Here is an 18,322-nt window from a genome sequence, read left to right as displayed (position 1 = left end):
AATGTACAGCCTGTGCTCAGGCCCTTCAAAGTTTCCCTGAGCTGGTGTGAAACCCAGAGGCCTTTATGCCTTCCACACCTAATCTTACGAGAGGCCTTGGGATCAGCAGGATGAGCCCCCAGTTCATTTTAGCTAGGAAGCTGGTCATTCTCTCATTGCTTGATTCCTTTAGATTTCTTCCCTCTGGTGTTGCTTTAGTTTCATTTTATGGGGTTTTATATTGCTACAGGCCAGCAACAAAGCATACCAGATAAGTTACTGGTGTCCTTTTAATCTCCTCCCTACTCACTGTACGGTGCAGGGAAGGCTTTGAGCCTGGAAGCATCCTGCTTGCAGCATCCTGCTGCTGCTATTCCGTGGCGTGTCCACCGGAGGGCAAACGCCGTGGCTCGGCATGGCTAGCCTGCCTGTGAGCACCTCAAGGTTTTGTCCACCACTATGTCTAAATATACATGAAAGATTTTCACTGGGGATACAGCAAAATGGGTGATGTGCAAGGGTCCATCGGATCCCCCTGCAGATGAGCCATGCTCACCTGTGAGAGCACCTAAATAAATGATGGTGCTTCAAGAAACGTTCTCTGCCACTGAGAGAATGTGGGGTTTCCATCCTCCAACTCAGGATGCACAGAGGTACCAGCTCTGCACTCCCTCTTGGAGTACTGCTCCAGTATTCTGAAAGTCCTAAGTCCTCTTGCCTTCACACAGCCCAGGGGATGGCTCAAATCTTCAGCCAGAACTGTAAGAGGAAGAAGCAATGCATGCTTGTGCTCCGTATGGCTGCACTGCTTTACCAGGCAAGCACTACTTAGCATTAATGCATCAAATCTGTTTCATCTCCAGTGGGCACCAGCAGTTGCCCTGGTGTTGGTAAAACTCGCCTGGGCTTTAAACCAACCTCTCACAGCCCATTCCCTGCTATTTCCAGTCCCACGCACTATGTTCACTGTTCAAAGTGCCAAATAAGCCAAACAAATATGAAAGCTTTTTGTTTTACTCATGAAAAACAGAATTGCAGAAGTGATGTACTGCCAATTACACAGTTGCTTAATTATGTAGTGTTAGTAAAACCAATACATAAGTCTCCAAGATGTTTGGTAAGGAGTTGCCTGATGTAGTTCCATCATTTTCACTTGTAATGAATTACTTCAATCCGCAACTGGCTGAAAACCTCAATTTTTTACACTTGTCCCATAATAAAACAATAGTCTAAATTAGTATTTAATTTACTTACAAGAGTGTCACTTTTTGTGCAGAACAAGCAGAACTGTATGTTGTTTATAGGGCCATTAGCCTCAGAGTAGCAGCTTTATGACTCCCAGTGCAGTTCTGAACAATGATCGTAGAATGGTTAGGGTTGGAAAAGACCTTAGGATCATCTAATTCCAACCCTTCTGCTATGGGCAGGGCCACCATACACTAAACCATGTCACCCAAGACTCCATCCAACCTAGACTTGAACAGTGCCAGGGATGGAGCATTCACAACATGATGAAGGTGAGCTATGCAGAAGTGTTAGGAGGGGACAGAAAAGGTGACCAGGACTCGCCAGAGACCATGTCCAGGGATGCTGAGACCCTGCGAGATAAGGTGCTGGCTTGTGCACCCAGGGTTAAGCCATTCACCCCACCCCTAGTGATGCTCCCCTGTCCTGCCAAGCCTTGGCTGATGGGTGTTCTCGCCTCCACCACAGGTCCAAGGGAACGGGCAGCAGAGCGTGGAGAAGGCCTTGAAGCTCTTTGCACAGCTGATTAACAACAAGGTCTTCCTGCTGACCTTCATCCGAACGCTGGAGCTGCAGCGCAGCTTCTCCATGCGTGATCGTGGCAATGTGGCCTCACTCATCATGACAGGGCTGCAGGGCAAGCTGGAGTATGCCACAGATGTGCTGAAGCAGCTGCTCTCTGACCTCATTGAGAAGAACCTGGAGAACAAGAACCACCCCAAACTGCTTCTGCGCAGGTAGGGCAAGTGATGGGTCTGAGGGCAGGTCACTGTGCTTTCCACAAGCTTGCATGGACGCACTGCTGGTGGCACCTGGGGGCTCTGCAGGACCAGGGTGCTGGCTGCAGGAGGAAAACACTGTTCATCCATGTTGGATTTTGGCTAACCCACCTATTTCCTTGCCTGTCTCCATGACACAAGGTTAACTTGAATTAGCGTTTTCACAGATGGCTGAACAGGGTTTTGAATTGGATCATACGATTATAAAAGGGTTTGGGTTGGAAGGGACCTTAAAGCTCACCCAGTTCCAACACCCTGTCATGGGCAGGGACACCTTCCACTAGAACAGGTTGCTCAAAGCAATTCAGCTTATTTCTCAGATGTCTGTATAATACTTGCGGACCATGTCTCATTAGAGATATTAAGATGGTGAGCAGAGCATTAAAGAGCTAGTGAAGAGGGGTACTTCCTGGATGGACAGTGCTGTGCATTGCCCCTACAGCTGTAAGGGAAAGGCAGGCTTCATCTCTCTTATGTGCTGCTGGGGCAAGGTGCGGTGTGACAGCCTCTGCCCCAGGGATCTCTGGCAGGGCAGCTGCGACTTTCCCCTCGTCTGCTGCCAGGGAGGCGAGGGTTCTGCTGTGCTCCCCCTGAGGCTTCGCTGCCACAGGCGACTCAAGCGTTGCAGGTGGCGTTGCAACCTTGGCCATGGGCAGGCTTTTGGTCATGTCCTTCTGTTCCACCTGCCTCTTCTTCTGGGCCATGGCCACAGGTGGGAGCAGAGGCTTCCTCTCTTTGAATGTGGCTGTGCCCTGCAGAGCTGCCTTGAATCCTCTGCTGCTCTGCGGGGCAGGTGCCTGGCTCTGTCCCTGTGCTGCGGCCTCCTGCTTGCCGAAGCCCTGGGAAGCTCGCGCTGGTGCCGCTGGAGGCAGAGGTGCCCGTTTCTCCCTAGTAGCTCTGGGCAGGCAGCTCCCCTTTGGCTGCTCCTCCAGCTCCAACCCCTGCCACGGGCAGGGACCCCTTCCACTGGAGCAGCTTGCTCCAAGCCCCTGTGTCCAACCTGGCCTTGAGCACTGCCAGGGATGGGGCAGCCACAGCTTCCCTGGGCACCCTGTGCCAGCACCTCAGCACCCTCACAGGGAACAGCTTCTGCCTACTGTCTGATTTTAATCTCCCTCCAAAGCCCTCTGTGTGGAGTAAACCGAGATAACAGCCGAGATCTGTACATAAGCACCAGCTTTAATGAATGCTGTTCGGTAAATGGACCCTCTCGCAGCTGTGCTGCACCTGAGCTCCGCGGCTTCCTGAGACGGCCGGGAAGGAGAAGGGGGGGCTGGGTCCTGGGTTAGGGCCATTCGTGAGGGAGAAACAGAGAGCTAAAGACAGGGAGGGGGTAGGGAGGCAGAAAGTGAGAGATCAGCACTCTGCCAATGGGGGCGTTCGTTGTAGAGGGAGTGCCGCTGGGGCTCACAGACGCCCCTGCTGATTGGCCCCGGTTCCCGGACTTCTGGAAGCTTCTCTCGGCGCAGCTGCAGGATTGGCTGACGCAGCCGCCAGTCACGAGAAGCTGCTCCAGGCCCCTCCTCGTGCCTAACCGCTGCAGCTTCTGGAACCTTCTGTCGGTGCAGTCTCTGCTTCCACAGCCGCAGGCGCGGGGCAGGGAAGGCGCCAGGCAAATGGGGCTGAGGAGGGGACCAAGGCCGCTCTCGTGCTGATGCTGCACTGCAGCTTCCCGGGCACAGGCTTTAGAGGTGGTTTCCAGCGAGGGCAGGTTGTGCTGGACTTGCTACAGTTGCACTGTGGAGCTTTATGTGCCAGCCGCACACAGGGTGGCCATGAATACAAGGTGGTTGCCCAAACCCAAAGCCAGAGCTGTGTCTGCACTCCTGCACAAGTGCATCCGCAGCCTTAGAGCCACCTCCCTGTCCTTCCTCTGCTGCAGCGCAGGGACACGAGGGCATGGCTCGGGGCAGCTGCAAGGCCGCCTGCGCTCAAGCAGCCGGAAGCTGCAGGGTGGGGATGGGGGGAACGAGCAGGGTCCGCCATGTGCTGCCCATTTACAGTTCTGCTTCTGGAAACACGGCCAGTTTCTCAGTGCGTTGCTCCAGTGCTTGCGCATGTAAGAGGAGGAGGAGGATCACTATGTCTTGGCCTTTAGTTATGGTCATAGCAACAACAAGCCTTTCTCCTTATTCCTCCCAGCCCTTCTACAACCCTCTCATTCACGTTAGGGGGCTGCAACACGCACTTGGCTTCAATAGCCAGCTGTCGTGTGAGCCGCCGCATCACACACAGCTTCATGCCGTCGGGACGCGCTTTTCCTGCATGGGCAGCACGTGCTGCCAAGAGCCAGCAGGTCTGCAAGCCCGCCAGCTGGGAAGTGCCTCAAGGAAAGAGGTCGCTCCCCACACTTCTCCACTGCTGACACGAGGGAAAAGCAGTAGCAGGCAGGGGCGAGCAGTGCGGGGAAAGGGATGTGCTTTATTGGCCCGAGACGGTGTCCGCAGTGAGCGCAGGCTGCAGCACGATGTCGTCAGCGCAGCTCTCTCGGGCCTGGCGCCGGCAGTGGGGCACTACTCCTCATCTTCTGGGTTCATGGAGGAGAAGCTGAAAATGTTGCCCAGAGAATTCTGTGCTCTCCTGAAGCGGGACTGTCGTTGTTCCATGAATGAGACCTGCAGACCTTTGTCTACAAGTATGCACTACCTTGGGGCAGGAGCCTGTGATGCTGCCTGCTCTGTGTCATAAGACGCAGAGCCAGGGGAAGCAGGTGCCAGCGCCTCCTCTTGTGCCACGGCAGCGAGAGGTGTGCGGTGCTGCTCTTGCTCAGCAGCTCCAGGCAGGGTGGGAGCTGCTGGCTCGGTGTCTGTGGGTCCAGTTGGGGCAGGAGACACGCTCTGTAGCTCTTCAACAGCCTCTCGTGCTGCCTCTCGTGCTGCAGCTGTGCACACACAGCTGGGGCTGCTGGATCCCTCCTGGGGACCCGCGTGGGGAGCCTGGGAGAGCTCTGGCACCCAAGGGTTGACGTAAATGTCCAATCTGGTGACAGCTTCGCCTTGGGACAGGTCTTTGTCCCTATCGTAGCCTGACCTGGCCTTCACCTCCTCCTTTAGTTCCCTGGCCAAGGTTGCTGGCTCCTCCTGTAAACACAGAGCAGAACATCAGAGCTAAGAGCTCTCCCCAGCCGTGTCTCTGGCGGGGCTGCAGGTGGATGTGTGGGTGCTGTGCTGTGGGCTGCCTCGTCCCCTGTGGCCCTGTGACCAGCACCAGGGCTGGCGGTGCATTAGCCCGCCCTTGGGCTCCGAGGCTGCTGCTGGTGGCTGCTCCCTGGGAGGGAGGTCCCTCACGGGCTGCTCTCCTTCAGTGCCTTTGCTCGAGAGGAGTGTGCGGGACAGGGAAGCAAGAGCACAGGCAGGGCAAGGAGGGAACGTCAGCGCGATGGCACAGGGGGCACCAGCAATGTCCCTGCCAAACACCCCCGGGGATCTGGGCCTGCCTCCAGCACCTCGGGATCCCCGGTGCCAGGCACAGGCGTGTGGCTTACCCGGCAGTCAGAGTCATGAGTTAAGGCAGAAGCTGCTGCTTCTCCTTCATCATTGTTCCCCTTCAGGGGATCCACTTGGGAGGGCTGGAGTTGCTCCAGGACCAAGGCTTTGACCCAGATGTTGCACTTGGTGGCATCCTGCAGCTGGGCCAGCTCTCTGTCCTCTTCCCTTCCTTGGTGCTCCTCTTCCTGGACCTTTGCAGTCCTCATTTCCTCCTGTAGTCGCACAAGCGGGATGAGGGGATGAGTGCGCTGCAGCTCAGCAGCGGAGCAGCTGGACGCAGGCAGGAGGAGGCTCATCCCCCTGTGCTGCCCCATCCTCTCCTTGGCACTCACGTGTGTGTGCTGGAGCTGGCGCTCCTCAGGGCCCTCCAGCTGCCCATGCGGGCTGGCTCTCCTCTCCTCTGTCCCCGGGAGCACCAGGAATCTCTCTCCCACACGCAGCCCCGGGAAGGCACCTGCACCGTGCAGCTCGGTATCAGTGGTGCCGCCCGCCCGCGCCTCGGTCACTGGGTGCTGAGCATCCCGAGGCAAGGGAGAAGCGGCGGCATCTCCTTCATTCTGTGCTGCTGGGGCAAGGTGCGGTGTGACAGCCTCTGCCCCAGGGATCTCTGGCAGGGCAGCTGCGACTTTCTGCTCGTCTGCTGCCAGGGAGGCGAGGGTTCTGCTGTGCTCCCCCCGAGACTTTGCTGCCACAGGCGACTCAAGCGTTACAGGTGGCTTTGCCACCTTGGCCGCAGGCAGGCTTTTGACTGCCGCCTTCTGTTCCACCTGCCTCTTCTTCTGGGCCACGGCCACAGGTGGGAGCAGAGGCTTCCTCTCTTTGAATGTGGCTGTGCCCTGCAGAGCTGCCTTGAATCCTCTGCTGCTCTGCGGGGCAGGTGCCTGGCTCTGTCCCTGTGCTGCGGCCTCCTGCTTGCCGGAGCCCTGGGAAGCTCGCGCTGGTGCCGCTGGAGGCAGAGGTGCCCGTTTCTCCCTAGTAGCTCTGGGCAGGCAGCTCCCCTTTGGCTGCTCCTCCAGCTCCAACCCCTGCCACGGGCAGGGACCCCTTCCACTGGAGCAGCTTGCTCCAAGCCCCTGTGTCCAACCTGGCCTTGAGCACTGCCAGGGATGGGGCAGCCACAGCTTCTCTGGGCACCCTGTGCCAGCGCCTCAGCACCCTCACAGGGAAGAGCTTCTGCCTACTGTCTGATTTTAATCTCCCTCCAAAGCCCTCTGTGTGGAGTAAACCGAGATAACAGCCCAGGTCCGTACATAAGCACCAGCTTTAATGAATGCTGTTCGGTAAATGGACCCTCTCGCAGCTGTGCTGCACCTGAGCTCCGCGGCTTCCTGAGACGGCCGGGAAGGAGAAGGGGGGGCTGGGTCCTGGGTTAGGGCCATTCGTGAGGGAGAAACAGAGAGCTAAAGACAGGGAGGGGGTAGGGAGGCAGAAAGTGAGAGATCAGCACTCTGCCAATGGGGGCGTTCGTTGTAGAGGGAGTGCCGCTGGGCTCACAGACGCCCCTGCTGATTGGCCCCGGTTCCCGGACTTCTGGAAGCTTCTCTCGGCGCAGCTGCAGGATTGGCTGACGCAGCCGCCAGTCACGAGAAGCTGCTCCAGGCCCCTCCTCGTGCCTAACCGCTGCAGCTTCTGGAACCTTCTGTCGGTGCAGTCTCTGCTTCCACAGCCGCAGGCGCGGGGCAGGGAAGGCGCCAGGCAAATGGGGCTGAGGAGGGGACCAAGGCCGCTCTCGTGCTGATGCTGCACTGCAGCTTCCCGGGCACAGGCTTTAGAGGTGGTTTCCAGCGAGGGCAGGTTGTGCTGGACTTGCTACAGTTGCACTGTGGAGCTTTATGTGCCAGCCGCACACAGGGTGGCCATGAATACAAGGTGGTTGCCCAAACCCAAAGCCAGAGCTGTGTCTGCACTCCTGCACAAGTGCATCCGCAGCCTTAGAGCCACCTCCCTGTCCTTCCTCTGCTGCAGCGCAGGGACACGAGGGCATGGCTCGGGGCAGCTGCAAGGCCGCCTGCGCTCAAGCAGCCGGAAGCTGCAGGGTGGGGATGGGGGGAAGGAGCAGGGTCCGCCATGTGCTGCCCATTTACAGTTCTGCTTCTGGAAACACGGCCAGTTTCTCAGTGCGTTGCTCCAGTGCTTGCGCATGTAAGAGGAGGAGGAGGATCACTATGTCTTGGCCTTTAGTTATGGTCATAGCAACAACAAGCCTTTCTCCTTATTCCTCCCAGCCCTTCTACAACCCTCTCATTCACGTTAGGGGGCTGCAACACGCACTTGGCTTCAATAGCCAGCTGTCGTGTGAGCCGCCGCGTCACACACAGCTTCATGCCGTCGGGACGCGCTTTTCCTGCATGGGCAGCACGTGCTGCCAAGAGCCAGCAGGTCTGCAAGCCCGCCAGCTGGGAAGTGCCTCAAGGAAAGAGGTCGCTCCCCGCGCTTCTCCGCTGCTGACACGAGGGAAAAGCAGTAGCAGGCAGGGGCGAGCAGTGCGGGGAAAGGGATGTGCTTTATTGGCCCGAGACGGTGTCCGCAGCGAGCGCAGGCTGCAGCACGATGTCCTGAGCGCGGCTCTGTCGGGCCTGGCGCCGGCAGCGGGGCACTACTCCTGCTCTTGTGCGTTCATGCAGGAGAAGCTGAAAGTCTTGCGCAGAGACTGCAGTGCCCTCCTGAAGCGGGATGATCGTCGCTTTTGGAGCGTTCCTGCGTCCGGGTGGGTGGCAGTGCCTGCGGGGGAAGGAGAGCTGTAGGCACGGGGCTGGATGGCACTGGGCAAGCTCCTGCTGCCAGCCAGCACCGAGGGCTTTCGCCGGGGGCTTTCCAGTGAAGGCTTTTGGCCCTCGCCCAGGGAGAGGAGGCCGGGGCACGGCTGAAGTCATGCACATGCTGCTGCCGGCCTGGCCTGGCTGCCACTCAACACAGGGACGTACCTGGCTCGTTCTCAGTGTCCTGAACTGCTGCAGGTGACACTGGCACTTCCTCCTCTCGTGCTGCCCGTGAGGCAGGGGCACTGCTGGCCTCTCCTTGACTTTTTGCAGATGCTCTCCTCAGTACTCTGGGCACGAAAGAGACCTGCAGAGTTCTGTCTCTAAGTGTGAGCCGCCTTGGGGCAGGTGCCTGTGCTGCTGCCTGCTCTGCGACACAGGATGCCGAGGCGGGGGAAGCTGGTGCCGGTGCCTCCTCGTCCTCTTGTGCCACGGCAGCGAGAGGTGTGCGGTGCTGCTCTTGCTCAGCAGCTGCAGGCAGGGAGGGAGCTGCTGGCTCGGTGTCTGTGGGTCTGGCCGGGGCAGGAGACAGGCTCTGCAGGTCTCCAGCTGCCTCTTGTGCTGCCTCTCGTGCTGCAGCTGTGCCCACGCTGCTGGGGCTGCTGGATCCCTCCTGGGGACCCGCGTGGGGGGCCTGGGAGAGCTCTGGCACCAAGGGGTTGACGTAGATGTCCGTTATGGTGACGGCTTCCCCTTGGGACAGCTCTTTGTCCCTGTCGCATTCGGAGTCGTCCTTCACCTCCTTGACCAAGACTCTGATCCATATGTTGCAGTTGGTGACGTGCTGCAACTGGGACAGCTCTTGGTCGCTGTCCTTTTCCCTTTCGTGGTCGTTCTCCTCATCCTGCTCCTTCTCAGTCGGCAGGTCCTCCTGCAATCACACAACCGGGATGCAGGGGATGAGTGTGCTGCAGCTCGGCAGTGCAGTGGCTGGCCCCGCGCAGGGGCAGGCTCATCCCCCTGTGCTGTCCCATCCCGTCACTGGCGCTCACCTGTCTGTGTTGGAGCATCCCTGTGTGTCTCGGGGAGGAACATTGCCCCTCGCTGTCTTGCAGCTGGAGCTCCCTCTCCTCAGGGCCTCCCCGCTGCCCATGCAGGCTGGCTGTCCTCTGCCTGTCGAGCCTGTGCCTGCTGCTGGCAGTGCTGCTCCTCTTCTGCGCCTCCAGGACCTCTGTCCAGGCGATGAGCAGGAATCTCTCTGCCGCAAGCAGCCTCGGGCCGGCACCTGCCTCCTGCACCTCGAGACCTGTGGTGCCGGGCACGTGCGCCTCAGTCACTGGGGGCTGAGAGTCCTGAACGGAGGGATAAGCAGCTGCATGTCCTTCTATGTCTGCTCGTGGGGCAAGGTGGGGTGTCACAGCCTCTGCCGCCTGGACCTCTGTCCATGAAAATGTCGCTTCACCCTTGTCAGCTGCTGGGGAGACAGCAGCATGGGTGGCCTCTTCTTGCTGTTCTCCCAACACGGGTGACACCATGTCTTGTGCTCGTGCTGCTGCTGCAACGGGAGGGGCTGTGCTGGGCTGTCCCCGAGGGTCTGCGGCCACACGAGACCCAGAGTCCTCAAGTGCTGTGGGACTGATTGTTGCCACCAGCCCATGCAAACGCTGGGTCCTGTCCCGGTGTCCCAAATGCTGCTGTTCGGTTCCCTGCACCGCAGCCACAGACTGGACCACAGGCTCCCACTTTGTGGGTGTGGATATCACCTGCAGAGCTGTGTCTCTAAGTGTGAGCCGCCTTGGGGCAGGTGCCTGTGCTGCTGCCTGCTCTGCGACGCAGGATGCCGAGGCGGGGGAAGCTGGTGCCGGTGCCTCCTCGTCCTCTTGTGCCACGGCAGCGAGAGGTGTGCGGTGCTGCTCTTGCTCAGCAGCTGCAGGCAGGGTGGGAGCTGCTGGCTCGGTGTCTGTGGGTCTGGCCGGGGCAGGAGACAGGCTCTGCAGGTCTCCAGCTGCCTCTTGTGCTGCCTCTCGTGCTGCAGCTGTGCCCACGCTGCTGGGGCTGCTGGATCCCTCCTGGGGACCCGCGTGGGGGGCCTGGGAGAGCTCTGGCACCAAGGGGTTGACGCAGATGTCCGGTATGGTGACGGCTTCCCCTTGGGACAGCTCTTTGTCCCTGTCACTTTCTGAGTCGGCTTTCACCTCCTCCTTCAGTTCCTTGGCCAAGGTTGCTGGCGGCTCCTGTGAACACAGAGCAGACCAGAGCTAAGAGCTCTCCCCAGCCGTGTCTCTGGCGGGGCTGCAGGTGGATGTGTGGGTGCTGTGCTGTGGGCTGCCTCGTCCCCTGTGGCCCTGTGACCAGCACCAGGGCTGGCGGTGCATTAGCCCGCCCTTGGGCTCCGAGGCTGCTGCTGGTGGCTGCTCCCTGCGAGGGAGGTCCCTCACGGGCTGCTCTCCTCCAGTGCCTTTGCTTGAGAGGAGTGTGCGGGGCAGGGAAGCAAGAGCACAGGCAGGGCAAGGAGGGAACGTCAGCGCGATGGCACAGGGGGCACCAGCAATGTCCCTGCCAAACACCCCCGGGGATCTGGGCCTGCCTCCAGCACCTCGGGGTCCGCGGTGCCAGCCTAACACGTGTCACTTACCTGGCACTCAGAGTCGTGAGTCAAGGCAGAAGCTGCTGCTTCTCCGTCGTCGTTCCCCTTCAGGGGATCCACTTGGGAGGGCTGGAAGAGCTCCAGGATCAAGGCTTTGATCCAAATGTTGCAGTTGGTGGCATCCTGCAGCTGGGCCAGCTCTCTGTCCTCTTCCCTTCCTTGGTCCTCCTCTTCCTGCTCCTTCCCAGTGCTCAGTTCCTCCTGTAGTCGCACAAGCGGGATGAGGGGATGAGTGCGCTGCAGCTCAGCAGCGGAGCAGCTGGACGCAGGCAGGAGGAGGCTCATCCCCCTGTGCTGCCCCATCCTCTCCTTGGCACTCACGTGTGTGTGCTGGAGCTGGCGCTCCTCAGGGCCATCCAGCTGCCCATGCGGGCTGGCTCTCCTCTCCTCTGTCCCCGGGAGCACCAGGAATCTCTCTCCCACACGCAGCCCCGGGAAGGCACCTGCACTGTGCAGCTCGGTATCAGTGGTGCCGCCCGCCCGCGCCTCGGTCACTGGGTGCTGAGCATCCCGAGGCAAGGGAGAAGCGGCGGCATCTCCTTCTTTCTGTGCTGCTGGGGCAAGGTGCGGTGTGACAGCCTCTGCCCCAGGGATCTCTGGCAGGGCAGCTGCGACTTTCCCCTCGTCTGCTGCCAGGGAGGCGAGGGTTCTGCTGTGCTCCCCCTGAGGCTTCGCTGCCACAGGCGACTCAAGCGTTGCAGGTGGCGTTGCAACCTTGGCCATGGGCAGGCTTTTGGTCATGTCCTTCTGTTCCACCTGCCTCTTCTTCTGGGCCACGGCCACAGGTGGGAGCAGAGGCTTCCTCTCTTTGAATGTGGCTGTGCCCTGCAGAGCTGCCTTGAATCCTCTGCTGCTCTGCGGGGCAGGTGCCTGGCTCTGTCCCTGTGCTGCGGCCTCCTGCTTGCCGGAGCCCTGGGAAGCTCGCGCTGGTGCCGCTGGAGGCAGAGGTGCCCGTTCCTCCTTAGCAGCTCTGGGCAGGCAGCTCCCCTTTGGCTGCTCCCGAGGGTTGGTGTTGTTGGGCAGCGGGGGCAGACGCTGTGGAAGCACCTTGTGGGGTAGCCCCAGCGACCTGGTGTTGAGGCTGCCCTTGCTGCCCGTCGCCGGCATCGCTGGCAGGCGCTCGGCCACTCTCCCAGCGTTCCTCTGTGTGGGCTGAGTGGCAGGGGCCTTGCTGCTCTTGGCTGCCTGGACAGTGGCTGTCCTTGTGCTTGCCCCTGCAGCCCTGCTGCGTGGTGGCTCCTGCTGTGCCGCTGGCTGCTGGCGGAGTTCCTGGCTCCTCGCCACAGCTGGCAGCCTGCAGGAGCTGCTCATACGTCTCTGTAAAGGAGGCGATGGCCGGGGTGTCATTGCCACCACTGGTGGCAGGCGAAGCGCCTGCTCCTGCGTTGTGCCGCTGGTGCGGGGCAGCACCACTCGGTGCCCCGGGCTGCCCGTCTGCAAGAGAAGCCGAGCAGAGGCTGTGGGATGGTGTCCCTTGCGCCTGCCTCCCAGCTCATGCCGTTGGGCTCCCCTGCCAGCCCCAGCGCAGGGCTCAGCCCCGCAGCCCGCTGGTGCCTGCTCCCCGGTCCGGCAGAGGAGAGGGCTGGCCCCCCGCGGCCCGCGGCCACTGCCCAGAGCACCCCCGGCGTGCCCGGGCAGCCTGACGGGCACGGCACGGGGGGCTCAGCTTGCTCCCTCCTGCACCTCCCGCACGCCTGGCCGCAGCTCCCATGCTCGGGAGGACATTCGGCCCCATCTCCCTCGCTCTCCCTACCTGTGCCTGCTGGTTGATGACAGGGCGAAACCCCTGCGCGTACGGCACCCGTGGCACGGTGATCCCATGGCGGGACGAGGCCTGGCTCGGGCTGCCCTGCGGCTCTTGCTCGGGCTGCCTGCGGGCCACCTGCGGGCAGGAGGAGGAGGAGGAAGAGGCGTGTGATGAATGCGGCTGCATTTGCACAGCTGCCCCCGCAGTGCCGGCAAGCCTGGCCCCGGCACCCAGCCGGTTCCATACGGCCCTGTCCCGTCACCGGCCTCTCCCTCCTGCCCCGGCCCTCACCTGGCGCATCCTCTGTGCGCTCGCCCTGCCCTCAGCGGGCTGGGAACGGGCGTTCGCCTCTTTACCCGCGGGCATCTCCACGTCCTGGGACGCTGAACTCCCGTAGGCTTCTATGGAATTTGCTGCCTCCTGAGGGAGGCTGCTCCTCTGGCCTGGGGTACTCCAGGGCTCTCGCTCCTTATGTACCCCGCGGCCAGCACGGGGTTTCCTCCGTCACAATGGCCTCTGGGCACAAGGAGTCCCCCTACGTCACAAAGCCTCCGAGGTCACCATGGAGATGCCCACACCCATGACGGGTGCCAGTCAGTCCCACAGCGTCTCCACAGCGACCACCGAGGCTTTGTGGTGGCGGCGGCATTGTGCCCATGGCCACTGGGCACACCAGGGCTGCTGCGGGCACTCAGAGAGTCAACCAGGGTGACTCTAAGGCGATCAAGTGCAACCGCTCGCCAGCACTGCCAAGGCCGCCACCAACCCATGGCACTGAGGGCCTCGTCCTCACGGTGTATGAACGCTTCCCGGGAATGTGACTCCACCGCTGCCTTGGGCTGCCTGCTCCAATGCCGGAGCACCCTCTGGGAAAGCAATTGTTCCTAAACTCAGTCTGGTGCAGTTTGAGGCTGTTTCCTCTTATCCTATCTCTTGTTCTTTGTGAGAGGAGAGCAGGCAGCTCCTGGCTCCATCCTCCTGTCAGGCAGTTGTAGGGAGCCATCAGGTCCCCCCTGAGCCTTCTCTTCTCCAGACTGGACCCCCCAGGTCCCTCAGCCCTTCCCCATCACCCTTGTGCTCCAGGCGCTGCACCAGCTCCAGTGCCCTTCTCTGGCCCCGCTCCAGCACCTCAATGTCTCTCTTGTAGCAGGAGCAGAGATCTGAGCACAGAATTTGAGGGGTGGCCACACCAGTGCCCAGCAGAGGGCTGTCCCCTGTCACGGCCCTGGTTCTGCTGGCCACACTAACGCTGATACAGGCCAGGATGTTGCCAGGTTCAGGCCCCTGCACTTTGCCTCATACCATTGGCCACAGTCCATAGATCCAGCTGGTCCAGGTCCCTCTGCAGAGCTTTCTGCCCTAGAGCAGATGAGCACTCCCACCCAACTGGATGTCATCTGTACAGTGCTTGGGGTCCTTGCCTCCCATCCTGTTAGGATGGTGAGTAGAGCATTCCAGGCGTAGTGAAGAGTGCTTTTTGGATGGACAATGCTATGCATTGCCCCTGGAGCCATCAGGGAAAGGCAGGCTGCCCAGCAAGGCTTGGTCCCGCTCCTGATAGCAGCCCATCGTTCTGTCACTTTCACCTTCACATACCTGAGCTACCTCACACATGTTTATGGGCTTTATCCTTGCAGCAGCTCCAAGCCTTTCTCCTTATTCCTCCCAGCCCTTCTACAACCCTCTCATTCACGTTAGGGGGCTGCAACACGCACTTGGCTTCAATAGCCAGCTGTCGTGTGAGCCGCCGCATCACACACAGCTTCATGCCGTCGGGACGCGCTTTTCCTGCATGGGCAGCACGTGCTGCCAAGAGCCAGCAGGTCTGCAAGCCCGCCAGCTGGGAAGTGCCTCAAGGAAAGAGGTCGCTCCCCGCGCTTCTCCGCTGCTGACACGAGGGAAAAGCAGTAGCAGGCAGGGGCGAGCAGTGCGGGGAAAGGGATGTGCTTTATTGGCCCGAGACGGTGTCCGCAGCGAGCGCAGGCTGCAGCACGATGTCCTGAGCGCGGCTCTGTCGGGCCTGGCGCCGGCAGCGGGGCACTACTCCTGCTCTTGTGCGTTCATGCAGGAGAAGCTGAAAGTCTTGCGCAGAGACTGCAGTGCCCTCCTGAAGCGGGATGATCGTCGCTTTTGGAGCGTTCCTGCGTCCGGGTGGGTGGCAGTGCCTGCGGGGGAAGGAGAGCTGTAGGCACGGGGCTGGATGGCACTGGGCAAGCTCCTGCTGCCAGCCAGCACCGAGGGCTTTCGCCGGGGGCTTTCCAGTGAAGGCTTTTGGCCCTCGCCCAGGGAGAGGAGGCCGGGGCACGGCTGAAGTCATGCACATGCTGCTGCCGGCCTGGCCTGGCTGCCACTCAACACAGGGACGTACCTGGCTCGTCCTCAGTGTCCTGAACTGCTGCAGGTGACACTGGCACTTCCTCCTCTCGTGCTGCCCGTGAGGCAGGGGCACTGCTGGCCTCTCCTTGACTTTTTGCAGATGCTCTCCTCAGTACTCTGGGCACGAAAGAGACCTGCAGAGTTCTGTCTCTAAGTGTGAGCCGCCTTGGGGCAGGTGCCTGTGCTGCTGCCTGCTCTGCGATGCAGGATGCCGAGGCGGGGGAAGCTGGTGCCGGTGCCTCCTCGTCCTCTTGTGCCACGGCAGCGAGAGGTGTGCGGTGCTGCTCTTGCTCAGCAGCTGCAGGCAGGGTGGGAGCTGCTGGCTCGGTGTCTGTGGGTCTGGCCGGGGCAGGAGACAGGCTCTGCAGGTCTCCAGCTGCCTCTTGTGCTGCCTCTCGTGCTGCAGCTGTGCCCACGCTGCTGGGGCTGCTGGATCCCTCCTGGGGCCCCGCGTGGGGGGCCTGGGAGAGCTCTGGCACCAAGGGGTTGATGTAGATGTCCGTTATGGTGACGGCTTCCCCTTGGGACAGCTCTTTGTCCCTGTCGCATTCGGAGTCGTCCTTCACCTCCTTGACCAAGACTCTGATCCATATGTTGCAGTTGGTGACGTGCTGCAACTGGGACAGCTCTTGGTCGCTGTCCTCTTCCCTTTCGTGGTCGTTCTCCTCATCCTGCTCCTTCTCAGTCGGCAGGTCCTCCTGCAATCACACAACCGGGATGCAGGGGATGAGTGTGCTGCAGCTCGGCAGCGCAGTGGCTGGCCCCGCGCAGGGGCAGGCTCATCCCCCTGTGCTGTCCCATCCCGTCACTGGCGCTCACCTGTCTGTGTTGGAGCATCCCTGTGTGTCTCGGGGAGGAACATTGCCCCTCGCTGTCTTGCAGCTGGAGCTCCCTCTCCTCAGGGCCTCCCCGCTGCCCATGCAGGCTGGCTGTCCTCTGCCTGTCGAGCCTGTGCCTGCTGCTGGCAGTGCTGCTCCTCTTCTGCGCCTCCAGGACCTCTGTCCAGGCGATGAGCAGGAATCTCTCTGCCGCAAGCAGCCTCGGGCCGGCACCTGCCTCCTGCACCTCGAGACCTGTGGTGCCGGGCACGTGCGCCTCAGTCACTGGGGGCTGAGAGTCCTGAACGGAGGGATAAGCAGCTGCATGTCCTTCTATGTCTGCTCGTGGGGCAAGGTGGGGTGTCACAGCCTCTGCCGCCTGGACCTCTGTCCATGAAAATGTCGCTTCACCCTTGTCAGCTGCTGGGGAGACAGCAGCATGGGTGGCCTCTTCTTGCTGTTCTCCCAACACGGGTGACACCATGTCTTGTGCTGCTGCTGCAACGGGAGGGGCTGTGCTGGGCTGTCCCCGAGGGTCTGCGGCCACACGAGACCCAGAGTCCTCAAGTGCTGTGGGACTGATTGTTGCCACCAGCCCATGCAAACGCTGGGTCCTGTCCCGGTGTCCCAAATGCTGCTGTTCGGTTCCCTGCACCGCAGCCACAGACTGGACCACAGGCTCCCACTTTGTGGGTGTGGATATCACCTGCAGAGCTGTGTCTCTAAGTGTGAGCCGCCTTGGGGCAGGTGCCTGTGCTGCTGCCTGCTCTGCGACGCAGGATGCCGAGGCGGGGGAAGCTGGTGCCGGTGCCTCCTCGTCCTCTTGTGCCACGGCAGCGAGAGGTGTGCGGTGCTGCTCTTGCTCAGCAGCTGCAGGCAGGGTGGGAGCTGCTGGCTCGGTGTCTGTGGGTCTGGCCGGGGCAGGAGACAGGCTCTGCAGGTCTCCAGCTGCCTCTTGTGCTGCCTCTCGTGCTGCAGCTGTGCCCACGCTGCTGGGGCTGCTGGATCCCTCCTGGGGACCCGCGTGGGGGGCCTGGGAGAGCTCTGGCACCAAGGGGTTGACGCAGATGTCCGGTATGGTGACGGCTTCCCCTTGGGACAGCTCTTTGTCCCTGTCACTTTCTGAGTCGGCTTTCACCTCCTCCTTCAGTTCCTTGGCCAAGGTTGCTGGCGGCTCCTGTGAACACAGAGCAGACCAGAGCTAAGGGCTCTCCCCAGCCGTGTCTCTGGCGGGGCTGCAGGTGGATGTGTGGGTGCTGTGCTGTGGGCTGCCTCGTCCCCTGTGGCCCTGTGACCAGCACCAGGGCTGGCGGTGCATTAGCCCGCCCTTGGGCTCCGAGGCTGCTGCTGGTGGCTGCTCCCTGCGAGGGAGGTCCCTCACGGGCTGCTCTCCTTCAGTGCCTTTGCTCGAGAGGAGTGTGCGGGACAGGGAAGCAAGAGCACAGGCAGGGCAAGGAGGGAACGTCAGCGCGATGGCACAGGGGGCACCAGCAATGTCCTTGCCAAACACCCCCGGGGATCTGGGCCTGCCTCCAGCACCTCGGGGTCCGCGGTGCCAGCCTAACACGTGTCACTTACCTGGCACTCAGAGTCGTGAGTCAAGGCAGAAGCTGCTGCTTCTCCGTCGTCGTTCCCCTTCAGGGGATCCACTTGGGAGGGCTGGAAGAGCTCCAGGATCAAGGCTTTGATCCAAATGTTGCAGTTGGTGGCATCCTGCAGCTGGGCCAGCTCTCTGTCCTCTTCCCTTCCTTGGTCCTCCTCTTCCTGCTCCTTCCCAGTGCTCAGTTCCTCCTGTAGTCGCACAAGCGGGATGAGGGGATGAGTGCGCTGCAGCTCAGCAGCGGAGCAGCTGGACGCAGGCAGGAGGAGGCTCATCCCCCTGTGCTGCCCCATCCTCTCCTTGGCACTCACGTGTGTGTGCTGGAGCTGGCGCTCCTCAGGGCCATCCAGCTGCCCATGCGGGCTGGCTCTCCTCTCCTCTGTCCCCGGGAGCACCAGGAATCTCTCTCCCACACGCAGCCCCGGGAAGGCACCTGCACCGTGCAGCTCGGTATCAGTGGTGCCGCCCGCCCGCGCCTCGGTCACTGGGTGCTGAGCATCCCGAGGCAAGGGAGAAGCGGCGGCATCTCCTTCTTTCTGTGCTGCTGGGGCAAGGTGCGGTGTGACAGCCTCTGCCCCAGGGATCTCTGGCAGGGCAGCTGCGACTTTCCCCTCGTCTGCTGCCAGGGAGGCGAGGGTTCTGCTGTGCTCCCCCTGAGGCTTCGCTGCCACAGGCGACTCAAGCGTTGCAGGTGGCGTTGCAACCTTGGCCATGGGCAGGCTTTTGGTCATGTCCTTCTGTTCCACCTGCCTCTTCTTCTGGGCCACGGCCACAGGTGGGAGCAGAGGCTTCCTCTCTTTGAATGTGGCTGTGCCCTGCAGAGCTGCCTTGAATCCTCTGCTGCTCTGCGGGGCAGGTGCCTGGCTCTGTCCCTGTGCTGCGGCCTCCTGCTTGCCGGAGCCCTGGGAAGCTCGCGCTGGTGCCGCTGGAGGCAGAGGTGCCCG

General features: G+C 61.3%; 1 protein-coding gene across 9 annotated transcripts in view; it reads left to right on the top strand.

The window, feature by feature from the left end:
- Positions 1-18,322, top strand: part of PLXNA2 (plexin A2) — a 257,933-nt gene that overhangs the window by 208,413 nt on the left and 31,198 nt on the right. For all 9 annotated transcript variants that reach the window (XM_065698048.1, XM_065698050.1, XM_065698047.1 and 6 more), the window contains one exon: positions 1,693-1,961. In XM_065698048.1, the coding sequence (XP_065554120.1) occupies positions 1,693-1,961 (269 nt within the window). The remainder of the gene's footprint in view (positions 1-1,692; positions 1,962-18,322) is intronic.

The sequence above is a fragment of the Lathamus discolor genome, chromosome 19, assembly GCF_037157495.1.
Source record: "Lathamus discolor isolate bLatDis1 chromosome 19, bLatDis1.hap1, whole genome shotgun sequence".
In the NCBI taxonomy this organism is placed as follows: Eukaryota; Metazoa; Chordata; class Aves; order Psittaciformes; family Psittacidae; genus Lathamus; species Lathamus discolor.
The sequence above is the reverse complement of the archived record's forward strand: the minus strand, read 5'-3'. Positions and strand labels throughout refer to the sequence as shown.